Source organism: Varroa destructor, unplaced genomic scaffold (genome assembly GCF_002443255.2).
Source record: "Varroa destructor unplaced genomic scaffold, Vdes_3.0 BEIS01000004.1, whole genome shotgun sequence".
In the NCBI taxonomy this organism is placed as follows: Eukaryota; Metazoa; Arthropoda; class Arachnida; order Mesostigmata; family Varroidae; genus Varroa; species Varroa destructor.
In genome coordinates this window covers 1043823-1056971 of record NW_019211457.1, presented here as the reverse complement: position 1 = coordinate 1056971, position 13149 = coordinate 1043823, and the positions used below count along the sequence as shown (strand labels likewise).

The window sequence follows — 13149 nt, the reverse complement described above, 5'->3', positions numbered from 1 at the left end:
GAATTTCAGTTCGTTTTAAAATAAAGTTGGCCATTGAAGAGAACGCTTCCTACAATCACTCTCGTATTTAACTATGTTGGGATCGCTCTTATATGTTATTCATTGTTTACCGAACAATTATCAAAGATATCAGTTCTGCAAGAAAATTGCATTGCTAACATATAATAATAGAGTAAACAAACCTCATTTCGATGCGCAGACTGGACTCGTCGCTGATCCTGAGGTGGCGAAGACAACTTGTTTCTATATTTCCTGCAGAGACACCTCCTGTAGTTTAAATGAAGATTCTATATGAATGAAACCAAGTATCCTAAGGGTACAGTTAAGCACAAATCGTCAAATATATGTGTATATATATCCGCTGTGCATATTCTGCATCGCTTCTCTTCTAGCGAAACGATACGGTCGACGTGCCGTTATTGTATCCTTCTAAGTGGTTACTCTATCGCACGCGATCTAACGATCACAATATACCATTTTTTCATACGTATTGATACAATCATTGTCGTTTCAATTTTACACGTTGCCTTTTCCCAATAATCCTAATCACGATAGGTCACACTGTACATTAGCAATAGGTTGACCAGCATTCATATCCCTAATGTTCATATCCGTGTCCTGTTTGCGACCCGTTCTTGCACCCGAAACGTTAACCGGCTGTGAGTCTCCGCGAGGGTAATGCCACCGAAAGGAGCTTGATCGCCAGAATCGTAGTGTCAGTTCTTTCGAACCCCGACATTAACTCTAGGTAGAGCAGGCTTTTGATGTTATTTATCGTTTAAAAATACCCCAACCCTTCATCGGACTAAGGTTGCTGCTATTAGTTGCAAACATCGATCCAAATGAAATGCCGTAGGCAGCTACAACTGCAACTTCTTCATTCTTAAAGTTGCCATTTGGTTTCGGCACTTTCCGCTTTGGTTATCCGGCTGTTGCTCGTCCACTGGCTTCCAGCGCTGGCGGCTCAGCGAAGAGTTGGGTGGGATGGGATGGGTTGGGTTGGGTCGAGTCGGGCCACGCCACACCACGCCGGATCACCATTGCGTCTAGTGATATTTAACACAAACGCCAAACCACGCGAGCCAGAGTACAGAAATCAAGAGAAACACAGGCCAGCTTTAGGCTGGAGAGAAGCACAACACTGTTGCCGTCCTCGTTCGTTCTCCAGCTGGCTGTGGCTTTTCTACTTTACGACGGGACAGAAGAGACGTACTATGAAATCAATACGAGTGTCGATGTATCGGCGAAAAATTATTCCAAGCCGAAAGTTTCACGAAAAAGTAACGAAAATACGAAAGGTACAATGACAGGTAGAGACGAAGCGACGAAAGAGTTTCGTTGTTCCCTACTTTATTTCGTTCTGGAATTCTCTTCATAGGAGATTCGATCTGTTTTCACATAGATGATCATGCATCGGTTTTGCGTATGAGTTGGCTAATGCGAGCACAAGCAGCTTTTTGATTTCGTTATTATCTGCCCCGTGCTGTCACTCTCTGTTTCAACGATAGGTAATAGAATTATACAGCCTATGTACTCTAATCTCAGCCGGTTGCTTTAATCAGTACGTCCAAACGCGCACATTTCCACGCCTCCTCCGTCATTGACTACCTGTATTTGAGTAAGTGTGTAAAACAAGTTACGTAGCCCATTGTTTTGGGCGTATTACGTTATCTAGCTGCGGGTTTTCCGTTTATTTCCTGTCTCTAGCAGTAAGCTAGATAGCGGTGGCGAAAACTTCCACGACTCATTCATTGCTATAGCTATGTGCCCCTTCTTAAAATATCACACATTAGTACGAAAGAAACAGTAACACTTTCTGAACATTATTTTATACAATGGCTGATCAGCTGGCCTGGGTTCGATTGCAAGCCAGTACTTTGTTCGGCCTACTTTTGCCGTTTGCCCCTTGGTACAGTCAAGCGTACACTTAAACCAGCAAATGTTCCGCAAGAAACTCACTTGTTTACTTCAGTTGCTCGTTTACTATGAACGTATCCGATGGGACAACCATTTGTATATCTCCTACAGCGGAGTGTGCACTTCGGCACTCATTCTTTAGCTGGGGCTTGAATAGGCTGAGGAATTTTTTTTGACAGATAAAGCACTTTACGAAGACATTCACTATTGCCAATTAGATAAACTCATTCGAACCGACTTCTTCTACTGTATAAAATATCGAAAAGGACAGCCAGCGTGTATTGAACCGTGGCACCAGGCATTAAAGGCAAACAGGCTCAATAAAGTCCCCAGTACAATCACAACGAACAGCTTTGACACCCAACTGAAACGACGCGTACTTCGTGTTGCCCTCGTCTAAAGCGAGTACCACGGAGCATTGATCCACCATAGCACCGTACTAGATATGTGATTGTTCTTTTCGCTCAAGGGACGTAAAGGAGAAGAGTTCTGTCCTTCTCTAGGGTCACTGTTCGCGCTTGATGTTCTTTTATTAGCTCAATCGGTCCGCTTGCTCACTGACCGCGCCTCACCCCGCAGCCGTCGCCAACAGTCTCTATGTGAACTTCCACTGCGAGCCTGCTTGCTTAGCTGCTGATCTGGAGTTTCCCTCAGCTGTCGGCCTTGCCACTGGCACGTATTCGTTAGCTCTTGCTTGTCTACTGCTTCCCGTCAGCCGCTGTCTTTCGTCCCTTTACAACTATCTGTTTTTCCTTCAGTCAGTCGCCGTGCTTGCGCTCGTGCTAGCACCGCGGCGCTCATGGGCCCGACTCTCACTCACCCTATGTCTACCATTGCCAGGCAGACCCTTCCTCACTTCAAACCTTTCCCTTTGGGGGATGCTCGGAGCACCGTGTCTGTCTGTCCGTCTGTCCACGTGTTTGTTTCTGAATGCGTGTACTTCCGTCGTTGCCGGTAGTAGCAACAGCGGCAACTGAACTGCGCACGTTAGCTACCTATATCATAGGACTGGTACTCGGTGCTATCCAAAGCAGGCGGTAGCTGCATAGTAAATAAATAATCTTTAGTTGCCCAGCTACAGAAGGGTAGGGCCTCGTAGTTTGGGCCATATCGGGGACCGCCAATCGCCAAGCTGCTAACTAAGGTGGGCGATGCTGACGACACTAGCGCCGCCGTCGGTAAACGACAGCACTAAGCTGAGGCAGAGTATTTAGCATGACAATTGACACACAGAACGAAAGATGAAAGACAGCGGTGAAAACTCGGGGAGAGCAAACATAGTCAGACATACAGTTATAAACAAATAGGAAATTGTACGACAATTAATACCCGTAAAAATAGATGGGGAAAAGAGAAGCCAGTCGCTACTTTTACCGCCACCACCGCCGCCGCCATGATCACCACTGCTGCTCGTATTGGTCGCCGCACAGGGATCGCCGTGTGGAAAGGGCCGCACTGGACAACACGGGGCTGTCTGACTCATGGAAGCCGACGAGCACTGTTGAGCATCGCAAGGCACAGCTTAGCAATGAGGGAGAGGAAGCCAGCTGTGATGCTCACAATGACAGCTGTTGGTGCAGTAGCGATCTGCTGTACTGGTCGAGGGAGGGGTCCCCGTTGGGCATAATTCCAAAGGCACAATGCGCGGATGCTAAATGCGACCGTAACGCGCTTCTTTGCACTAAATGGCTTCTGCGCTTTTATTTGGGAGAAATCGTGTATCGTGTAATGTGTTTTACATCTGTGTCCCTTTCTACTGAATAGCATATCTGCGTGCGTGTCGATGTGTCAGCCTGCGAGTTGTGGTGTGTGTCGACGTTGTGTCCTGAACAACAGTTAGAAACCAGAAGGGAGAAAGCACTTGTTACGGCTTGCCACGAGAGGGCAATTCTGATGACTACCATTGCTTTTCCAGGCGTGGGCAACGGCGGACGCCTGTCGCTTCACTGCTAGTCTGCAGCGACTTATGACGTACGGAGCAAAAGAGGCCGTGTAAGCAACAAACGCGGCAAAAACAACAATGATAACAATGACGATTAGATATTGGAAGCTCCTCAAAACAGATAGTTAAGAGGGGCTTCCATAAGCAAGTGGCAAGGGTGGAAGCAGGGAAGGAGGTGGCAGATGGGAGAGAAGGCAAATCGGCCGCAGCAGATAACTAGCAGACAAACAGAATAAAACGCTTAATCAAAAAAGAGAAAGAAAATTGAGTGAGATGTTTAAAAAGTGTAACGGTGACACACTGAAAATGTATACAGAGACCGACGAACGTCTAAAGTCGAACACGGAGTTTATGCAAAACCGGCTGATTATAGCAGCCACCCTTCTCCGACTGAAGCCAAGATTAACATTTGAGTCTGAGCGCCGGTCAAACCATCCCGTGAAGCCTTAACCTTTCGGTAGTATCAACCGCTGGCTGTGGCGCCGCATAACGACCAGCAACCGTTCACTGTTGCTCTAGAAACACCGCAGGGCTTTTTTGGCACAGAAACTTCTGAAAGGGTTCATTATAAAAGGGTACCGTATCGTTTATGGCTCAAGCTTGAACCATAAGTATGTCTATTTCTATCTCTCACATAATATATAGTAATATTTAAACAGTTGCTAAAATAGAATCGGCCTCATCATTGACGAATCGATTCCTCCTCTCAGTGGTTAATACCATTTCAAAAAAAATAACCGAACTGGAGCCGTTAATCTCCAGTTAGACCTTGAATAATAATCCGCAAACTGCAAATGTTAAGTAAAAAACCTACGAGTTTGATCCGTAAATCGATCCTCTTCCATTATCATCAGAGTTAATAGGCGTTGTTTATATTGATAAGATAATGACATCAGCAGGATGACTTTGGATGACAAATCAATAGAATTTAACATAATCTCTTGTGACAAAAATAACGTCCTTAAAGGATATCTTTTGTTAGTAGGATTTCATTTAGCAGCGGCTTCCTGTACCAAATGAATACTAGAAGGGCTCCTATACGGTGTTAAGCACTACTTATGGAAAAAGTGCTTTTGATACAGACAACAAATCCGACCCAAAATATTAAGTGGCCGCCTTTTGTGCACGAAAAAGGTGGTAGGAATAGTGAAAACGGCAAGCAAATAAGCAATAACGGCATATATATTATATGTTATTTTATGTATCAAGTGTACCATTCAATCACCAACAGGATTTTACAACGGATCCGTTGTAACTAAGTGAGCTAACTATTATGCCCTAACGATGACACATGCGATTGGGAGGTGTGAACCTGAAACACCTCGGTATTTTGCAGATTGCTATATAACCTTTTATTTTTGCTCACCTAAATATTTCATCTACGTAAATTCGAGTCAGTTTAAGAACGAGTAAGTTATTTTTTACTATGTCAATATAAAGAATAAACTGCGCACACTTTAACGCGTCCATTTACAAAAATGGGCTGGTAAGGAACATGCAGGTGAAGATTTCCGCAATTAAAAAGTAAGTAGAAAGGTGCGCTTCTGCGAAAGTCCAAACAAAACTAGAACCCCCCACATCATGCTAAACTTGTTTAAATCAAATTCGTTTTCTAGTACACTATTTAGCTTACTTGAATGATATTTAATTCATATTTAGAAATATATTTAAGCTATAATTAGTTTCCAACGTCATTCGTAAAATAAGTTTGCCCGATGGAGGCCGATGTAATATGCGGCTACATCCTAACAGAAACAGATCTACTGCTGTACATTTTTTTCTTTCTATGAGCTACGTTGAACAATTCAGCATAGCACAACATATGTATACGTTTCATCTATAGTCATTTCCCCACTGGTAAAACCCAATTTATGCCATAACATCTGGTCGGCTAAGGTGTCGAGAACTTGAAGGTGGGTAGGCTACTTGCTCCAGTCCTGGAAATTAAAGACCCGTCCCTCGATGTCGAATGTCTTGCTCTAAAAGTCGAAACTCCAGCGGCTGCTTCCGCACCCCTGGCGACAGAAACTTGCTTAATAACCATCTTGCTTTCTTCTCGACACAATGGATAGTTAAAAGCTTTCTGTGCGTTTTCTAAAGATTCATCAAGTTTGCCCTCTTCAAAAAAGGCCTTCGCCAGGTACACCAGTGCTTCGCCAAGTTCTTCGGCATCATCCAGTTTTCGCTCTTCGCACTCCTCAAGAAACTTTCGATAACACTCACGGGCTAACTCTTTCTCCCCAAGCTGTTTATGAAGCTTGGCTAAGTTGAACAATACCATGCCTTCGATATCACCCGTTTGGTAGGCTTTATAGTAGCACTTCTTAGCATCGTCCATTTCTCCAAGTTTTTGGTAGCAATCAGCCATTGCGACTATAATACGCGAGTCCGTCGGACGAAGTGCATATGCCTTCCGATGGTACGTCAGAGCAAAGTAAGGCATCTTCATAACTTCGAACAACTGTCCAAGCCCGTACCAAGCATGGTAGTCTCGTGGGTCGATGGCAGTTGCATTACGATACGCTTCCATGGCCAGACATGTGTTTCTAATTTGAAGACCCTCGTGACCCATGAGTGTCCATCCCTGCGCGTATTCCGGATCTAATGTTAATGCTCTTCGGTAATAGGCGATCGCCTTATCGTGCTGGCCTCTGTGAAGAGAAGTGTAATAGGATGCCGTTTACGATTACCTTACGTTAAAAAATAACCTTATAATGGTGCAGTGCTAACGTGCCTGTTTAATTTATGGACACCTAATGAGGTAACCTTAGTTCGGAAACATGCGTGGGCACACCCCGCTTTGTGTTAGTGGAAGTCAGCCACCTAAAGGCATCACGTATCTGAAGCAGTACTTGATGCCAGTACCACACGTGTAAATCGAAACATTTATTTCAACGTAAAGAGTAGAAACTAGTAAACAAAATGTTCTAACAATGCAATAAAAACAAAGTTAGGTAATAGGGTTCGTTTCCGTTATATATATAGTAATTAAACCTGTAATGCCATTATATACTGTGCGTGACTAAGGAAGCCATTCTGCGAGATATGGTTATAAGTTATTTGATCAGCTACATGCTATAACGTTCTAGAATGGTTACATTTAGTATGTACGGACATTAACGACTGGTAAACAATTAGTCATCGTGCAATGCCAGTGATGATGGTTCTGCCAAAACATGAAAAAGTAAATTGCTTTAACTAGCTTCTCAAAGGTAGAAAAGCAGGTTACGCACAATAGAATGGGTTACTAAGTAACGCCTCAGCAAAACGTTGCAATAAATAGAAAAACAGAGACCAACAGGAACCAGTTCCTTACAATTAGTACCCAACTGGGCAAAGATGCACCTACATATAGAGGAATATCAAAAAAAGTAGCTACGAACTTAGAACACTAAGTTTTAATCTTAGTTTATCTTGACCAAATGAAAGCTAAACACTTGTGCTATCGGTTGAACGAACTAATCGCTTTACCTTAATGAGAGGTAATTTGCGATGACTGCACAGGTTTCTTTACGATATTTATCGACTTCTATACAGAAATGAGCAAGATACGTCAACTCCGACTCGGAATTCCATACGTAAAGCAAATTTGATAGGACATCCAGATGATCTAGACGATAAGGATCCAATACGCGAATCTACAAAATGGGAGCAAAAAAAATGATAAAAAAAAACTGACCTGATTGAAAGGTTAATCTGAAATAATAATAATAATATCTTTCAGTAGCCAGCAAAACACAGATGTTGCATGTTAAAAGTATCTGCACTGAACGTGTTAAGCGGAAAAAATTTAAAAAGGAAAGCTCCCTAAAAGTTTACTGAATAATGTTTTTCTATTAAAACGCGGATTTGCCTCTCTGTAGAACGTTTGGAGCAATCTAAAATGCAACCCAAACCTAAAACATCTGTTAAGCCTCTAAACTACAAAAGATTTAGACTTCACCAAAGATAACTTGCATTGGCAATTATGCGTAAATGATTAGTAATGGTTGGTGTTAATAGATGTTGCTAAAAACCAGGAGAAGCAAAGTTTGTAGTAAGTACAAAACGTGTAGAAGACAGGTTTGGTTAGACGTACCTGCCTGAAGAGCTCGATTGCAGAAAACACCTGCCGTTGATTTTGTTGTTGAATGGCCATTTGTGTTAGAATATAGGGTGAGCCTCGGAAGGTGTCCAACATCTCGGCGTAGATTGCGGTCACGTCTTCGTCCTGAGTAAATGGCAGTATTCTACCCCGAGCCTCGGCGATAAAGAGTCGCTTTAGCCAATGCCGATAAAGTAACGCCGAAATCTGTAGCAAAATAAGGAAGGCTTAAGCTAGCTTTTGCCATTTGTTGCAATTGATTTTTTACGTGCAGAATACGGCAAGAGTACTTGACAGTTTAAAATAACATTCTACATCTTTGCTAGATATATGTATATATATATTCACAACATCTACCTGTATTCTATACAGGTTATATAAGATATGTATATATATATATATATGTCAACCGCTTTTTTAGAAAGTGTCAAGACAGCTTTACCCCACCCACCACATTTAATTAATTACTGAGTCATCTTACAGAGGGTATATAGGATACGAGTCCAAAATAATTGAAGTCGTTCTTTCAGGCTCTAATAGAGGTCATCTCGAGTCCGTGGATTGCCACCAGGCTCACCTCAGCGAGCGTCTCTTTACTGTCGACGAATTTCGGCAGAAATGACCAGGCGAGCCAATTGTAGGGCGTCTGATTGATACTTGTTAAAAGGGCCTCACGAGCGTCTGGTATTCTCCTTAAGCGAAACAAAAGTCTGGCACGAATATAATTTAAATAACCGTCGTTACGGTGATCAGTATACGCTAACAAATCATCCAGAACGTTGCTGAATGCCTAAAACAAGAAACAATATATAGAAAGTCTCAATTACTACGTTTTTATGAAATGTTTAAAATATTTAGGGACATTTAGGCATGTTTTCATCCGAATATAATAAACTGTTCTTTGTAATGCAAATGGGAATGATCTTCATTAATTTAATCCAAATAGTATCATAAAAAGGTTTCCATCAAATAATTTTATACAGCGTGTTGCTTGATCGGATTCTTAATTTCAGGGAAATAAACAAACTACCTAAGAATCATCCTATATCACTTTGTAGCGACATTCTCAATTAGGAATATGTTTAATTGGAACATTCAACTTCAATTCAATCAAATAAGATAATAATTAGGGTGATTCATAAGTGGTGTTAATTTAGTAATCTATCGGACGATGCGCTATACAAAAAGAGATTCAAAAATTAGGTCGGCGAAAATAACAGTGCGTCTTAAATATTCGTTACTGTTTCTATTAGTTCATGTGTATCACATTCGCTACGCGTAATCAATCATTATTACCTTTTTATTTTCGTATCGCGTAAACGGCAGGCAAGTCGCACTCCTCAAGCATCTAGCATCGATTTCAGCCTTTTGGTACCGTGCCCAAAAATGCATAAAACCTATGACCGGCGTATCGAGAGACTTCGAATGATATTCTACCCGTGACCATTCCTCCAGCCCCATTAACGCTTGCAAGTGCTTAATTAGTGTGACTCGCTCAGTTGGAGGTTGCCACTCGACTTCTGCCATAATAGAAATAATAACACGATTTTAGTCAATCATAGCGTGTACTTCAGTGACATCAAAATGCGTAGAAATTGGTCAGGGTTTATAAGCATTTGGATGGTGACGCTGCCGGGAGCTAAATCCATGTACGAAAGTGACTCGTAGAAGGCGACATATGTCGGCTAAGTTAGACTAATTCTATAAACAATACGATAGAAAAAGCCTGTGATAAGCATATGATTTTCCTCTCCTTTGACAAACTACCATTCAGCCAAATAAGCTCTACTGAACGTTCTCTTACTTCGTATTGTGCAATCGTATTTCTGTGATATCAATGAAAATAGTTTCCAATAATCATTGCACGTAGTTAAAAAGCGAGCGCTTTCGATGTGGAGCGTGAGTTAAAACAAGACAGTATTGAGTCATGCGTAGAATAGCATGTATTCGTATAAATATTCTGCACAGTTTCTATAAACAATTATTACATCCGTACCATTGCGTTTAAACTTATATTTGAGACAGTCAAGCATCTCTGCAAAGAACACCTGATTTTCGATTAAGCCTCTGAGCTGGTTTTCCTTTATTGCTATATACAGTTCCTTTCCAATTTGGCGAGAATCCAGCACGTCTGCGAGCCCGACATGAATGGAAATGACATCTGTGCTGTCTACATAACGGCAAAAAGTTATCGAAAATCAAAGTTAAAATGAGAGAATTATCAAGGAAGGCCTTCTACCTGAAATAACGGCTTCAAGCAGGAAAAAGTTACGGGTCATGTAGTATATGACAGTGTGCATGGCGCATAGTCTTTATCAAGGAACTGAAACAAAATACACATAATAATCTATCCTAAACAGCGCCATATACAAACTAACCAGTAGTTTTTAGTATGAATGTTATTTGTCAAGTATTTGTTAAGTGTTGCCGCATATGAAATTCTTGGGGTTCTATTGTGAAAAAGCCGATATAATGATAGTATCCAATTTGCTTAGACGCGAAGCTACTGTAATGCTTCATTGCTCTGCTTTAATCTACGAGCTTACTAAACAAACTGCAAACAATCCCTATCGACAAGCGGTCAATTATATGCCCCTACGATACTGTACAACAAGAGAATAAAAAAAAAATTATATATATATATATATATATATATATATATATATAAGACACTGAAAAAAACTGTGTTAAACTAAAATATCCTTGCGCAGTTTATACCTTCGTACATCGTTACCATGTAAAGTATTTTTCTCACCCATCATTGAGTGGGTTGATTGATTGATCGGGTCATTGATAAACTTCAACAGCAGGGGCACTGCTCTTCTGGACCTGTTAACTTGGTTTCTTGAAGCCGCAGACAACTACATGATCTTCTGAGACGTTGGGTATCACTTGTTCAAGGCCAGCCTAAAAGAAATCATAGGGACATAGGTCATGAACTCGAAATGACAACGCTTCAAACACTTTACCGTTACAGGCGCTGCCAGAATGATACAAAACGGAAACGCCTGACAGCTGCGATTCCACTCTTTAACATTAACATTCGATTTTTGTTGATGAGTCGCCGGGCGCGTTTGACGTGCTATTCGCTCTTCACCAGCACCAGCAGCCGGTTATAAGGAGCGCACAAATTCACAACAGCGGCCGACGCGTCAGTTTATTTGCTAGATTCACAACTTCTGTTTTTAAATCTGTTGTTTTTTCACAGTGCCTCTGGCATATATTAATACACAGGGTAATCGTTATGGCTGAGCTGAAGCGAATACATACCTGTGTAAAGGCGAGCTCTAAAAAACTGCGGGATTTTGGGATTTGGGAAGGCGAAGTAAATAATTTTTGAAAAAGCCTTAACATGTTATTATTAAGCCAAATAATAACTAGCAAATTCCTAAAAGAGTTAATTAGTACATTACATCGCATTTGATTTGGTATGCAATATGAAAAATATTAACATCATATAAGATCCCACTTATCGTCTTAATGCGAACGCTTACTTAAAGCAAAATGCTCATAAAGCTGAGTTGTCTAGATGGATTAAAGACTAAACTTCAGGATTTTCCAATATTTATAAAGAACAGGACGCACGCAACTGCAGGTCAGCAATAAAGCATCACTTTAGGTTCAAATTATATACAGTACGCTCATATATGGTATAAAAGTAAGTTGACACGGTAAATGATTACGAGAATCAGGCGTTACACCAAATGAGAATTGCACGTTCCATTTTCACTACATCATCGTTAATGTTTACGTTAAGGCTGTACATCTGAGGAAATATTCAGTTCGGTGCAGCCAAACCTCTGCTAAACAGTTTGTGTAGCGATGAGGTCCTGTTACATATTGATACATACATTTCAGTAAGATAAAGCATACAGCGGTACACTTTAGCTTCGCCACGCAATTTGGCTGTGTGACGTAATTCATAACACACTATAGTATAGGAAGACAACAGGATACATTTAATATTACTGAGTTAAAAGTTTTCACCCTGATATCGTATATAATTGCTTCAATTTTGTCTACTATGCCCTCAAGAGCCTCAATAAGTATTTTGAGTTCTACCTACGCAATTACAACGACTGCCAGTACAAGACAAACTACACCTTCCTTTAAAACTGACACCTAAAAACGTATCTCGCGAACATCATATCTGCTGAGCCTGGTATTATCCCCCAACAATGCTGATTTGAGGAACAATCAGTACTGGTCGAATTATGAACTCAGACACTTTTATAATATATCGCATTTTTCATGTTATAGTTCGGAAGAAACGCTGAGTCGAGCATAAAGTATGTCATTTCAATTAGTCATCGTTACGCCACTTTGTGAGTAAAACCATGAGCGCGCTATTAGGAAAACTGACACAACCTAAAACGCTTATGGTTCAAGCAAAGCTTGCCATTTTATATCGTTGTATTTCGTAAATGCGCACGTCTGTGTAAAATTTAATATTTTGATTTTAAAAAAGGTGTAGCCGTCAAAGTTATCACCTGATGTAATACAAATCTGGTGCGCTCAAAATGATAGAAGACTTGCAACGAAGTGCCTTATTATGGACAAATGATATCGTTCGTTATATCTTCACTCACCTAAGTCACCTAAAGAATTGAAAAAAATAAATAACATTAAACCTACATCCCCCACTGTAAACTCTGGCAATCGTTGGTTTAAAAATTTTATGCTATTTATGCAGCACAAATTTGCATTAAGCACAAATAAGAAAGTAAATTGGGCTCACTTATCTTGTGCTAGTTACATGGAGTAGCGGATGCGGCAGCCATTCCATCCAAACCATTTTTTTAAGCGCATTCGATTTTTCATATCTTGCCCTAAGTCATTTATTAAGCCATTTCATATATTACCCTAAGTCACTCCAGGGGTCACCGATCAAATTAATCAGCTCGGAGTATTACGGTTATTTATCCGGTATTACGGACGGTTATTTTTTTTTTTAAATATAAAAGATTACAACAGTTGTGCCATACCTACTTGCTAAATATATAAACTTGCATCAGCTAAAAGGTAAAATACTATATAATTTCAAGTGCGATGTCACAAATCTGTATAAGCTCGAGCGTATCAAGAGTTTGGAATTACACTAATTTTGAACGCAAACCTACCGTTTTGTTCAAACATATATTTTAAGGTCACACAACGAAGAAATCGGGCAACGCTTTAGATGTTTCAGAATTTTGATAGGTATATA

The 13149-nt window shown here is 40.8% G+C and overlaps 1 protein-coding gene and 2 long non-coding RNA genes across 11 annotated transcripts in view; 1 reads left to right on the top strand and 2 right to left on the bottom strand.

Annotated features, from left to right (window-relative positions):
• LOC147755720 (uncharacterized) overlaps nucleotides 1–3913 on the bottom strand; it is a 53787-nt gene extending 49874 nt beyond the window's left edge. Inside the window, exon 1 of the long non-coding RNA XR_015325835.1 lies at nucleotides 183–3913. This is a non-coding gene — a long non-coding RNA (uncharacterized LOC147755720). The remainder of the gene's footprint in view (nucleotides 1–182) is intronic.
• Nucleotides 3914–3917: 4 nt separating this feature from the next.
• On the top strand, nucleotides 3918–8862 carry LOC147755719 (uncharacterized). Its single transcript, XR_015325844.1, has 2 exons — nucleotides 3918–4434; nucleotides 8474–8862. It is a non-coding gene; the product is annotated as an uncharacterized LOC147755719 (long non-coding RNA).
• On the bottom strand, nucleotides 5024–11812 carry LOC111250182 (uncharacterized). Of its 9 annotated transcripts, none has more exons than XM_086986231.1 (8): nucleotides 11795–11812; nucleotides 10678–10850; nucleotides 9940–10113; nucleotides 9240–9463; nucleotides 8521–8733; nucleotides 7938–8150; nucleotides 7331–7497; nucleotides 5024–6510 (listed from the first exon to the last, which is right to left on the bottom strand). In XM_086986231.1, the coding sequence occupies exons 2-8, from the start codon at nucleotides 10703–10705 to the stop codon at nucleotides 5751–5753; spliced, it is 1779 nt and encodes a 592-aa protein (XP_086842357.1). In that variant the 5' UTR covers nucleotides 10706–10850; nucleotides 11795–11812; the 3' UTR covers nucleotides 5024–5750. The 9 variants fall into 9 exon arrangements, with proteins under 9 accessions (XP_086842357.1, XP_086842358.1, XP_086842354.1 ...); XM_086986232.1 differs by lacking the exon at nucleotides 11795–11812 and adding an exon at nucleotides 11742–11758; XM_086986228.1 differs by lacking the exon at nucleotides 11795–11812 and adding an exon at nucleotides 11627–11755.
• Nucleotides 11813–13149: the final 1337 nt, after the last annotated feature.

Coding starts and splice junctions, on each gene's coding strand:
- LOC111250182 (XM_086986231.1), bottom strand. CDS start 10,705: ATGATGGGTGAGAAAAATACTTTACATG. Junction 8,734..9,239: donor CGCGATACGAAAATAAAAAG/GTAATAATGATT, acceptor TTCTTGTTTTAG/GCATTCAGCAACGTTCTGGA. Junction 8,151..8,520: donor GTAAAGAGACGCTCGCTGAG/GTGAGCCTGGTG, acceptor ATTTTGCTACAG/ATTTCGGCGTTACTTTATCG.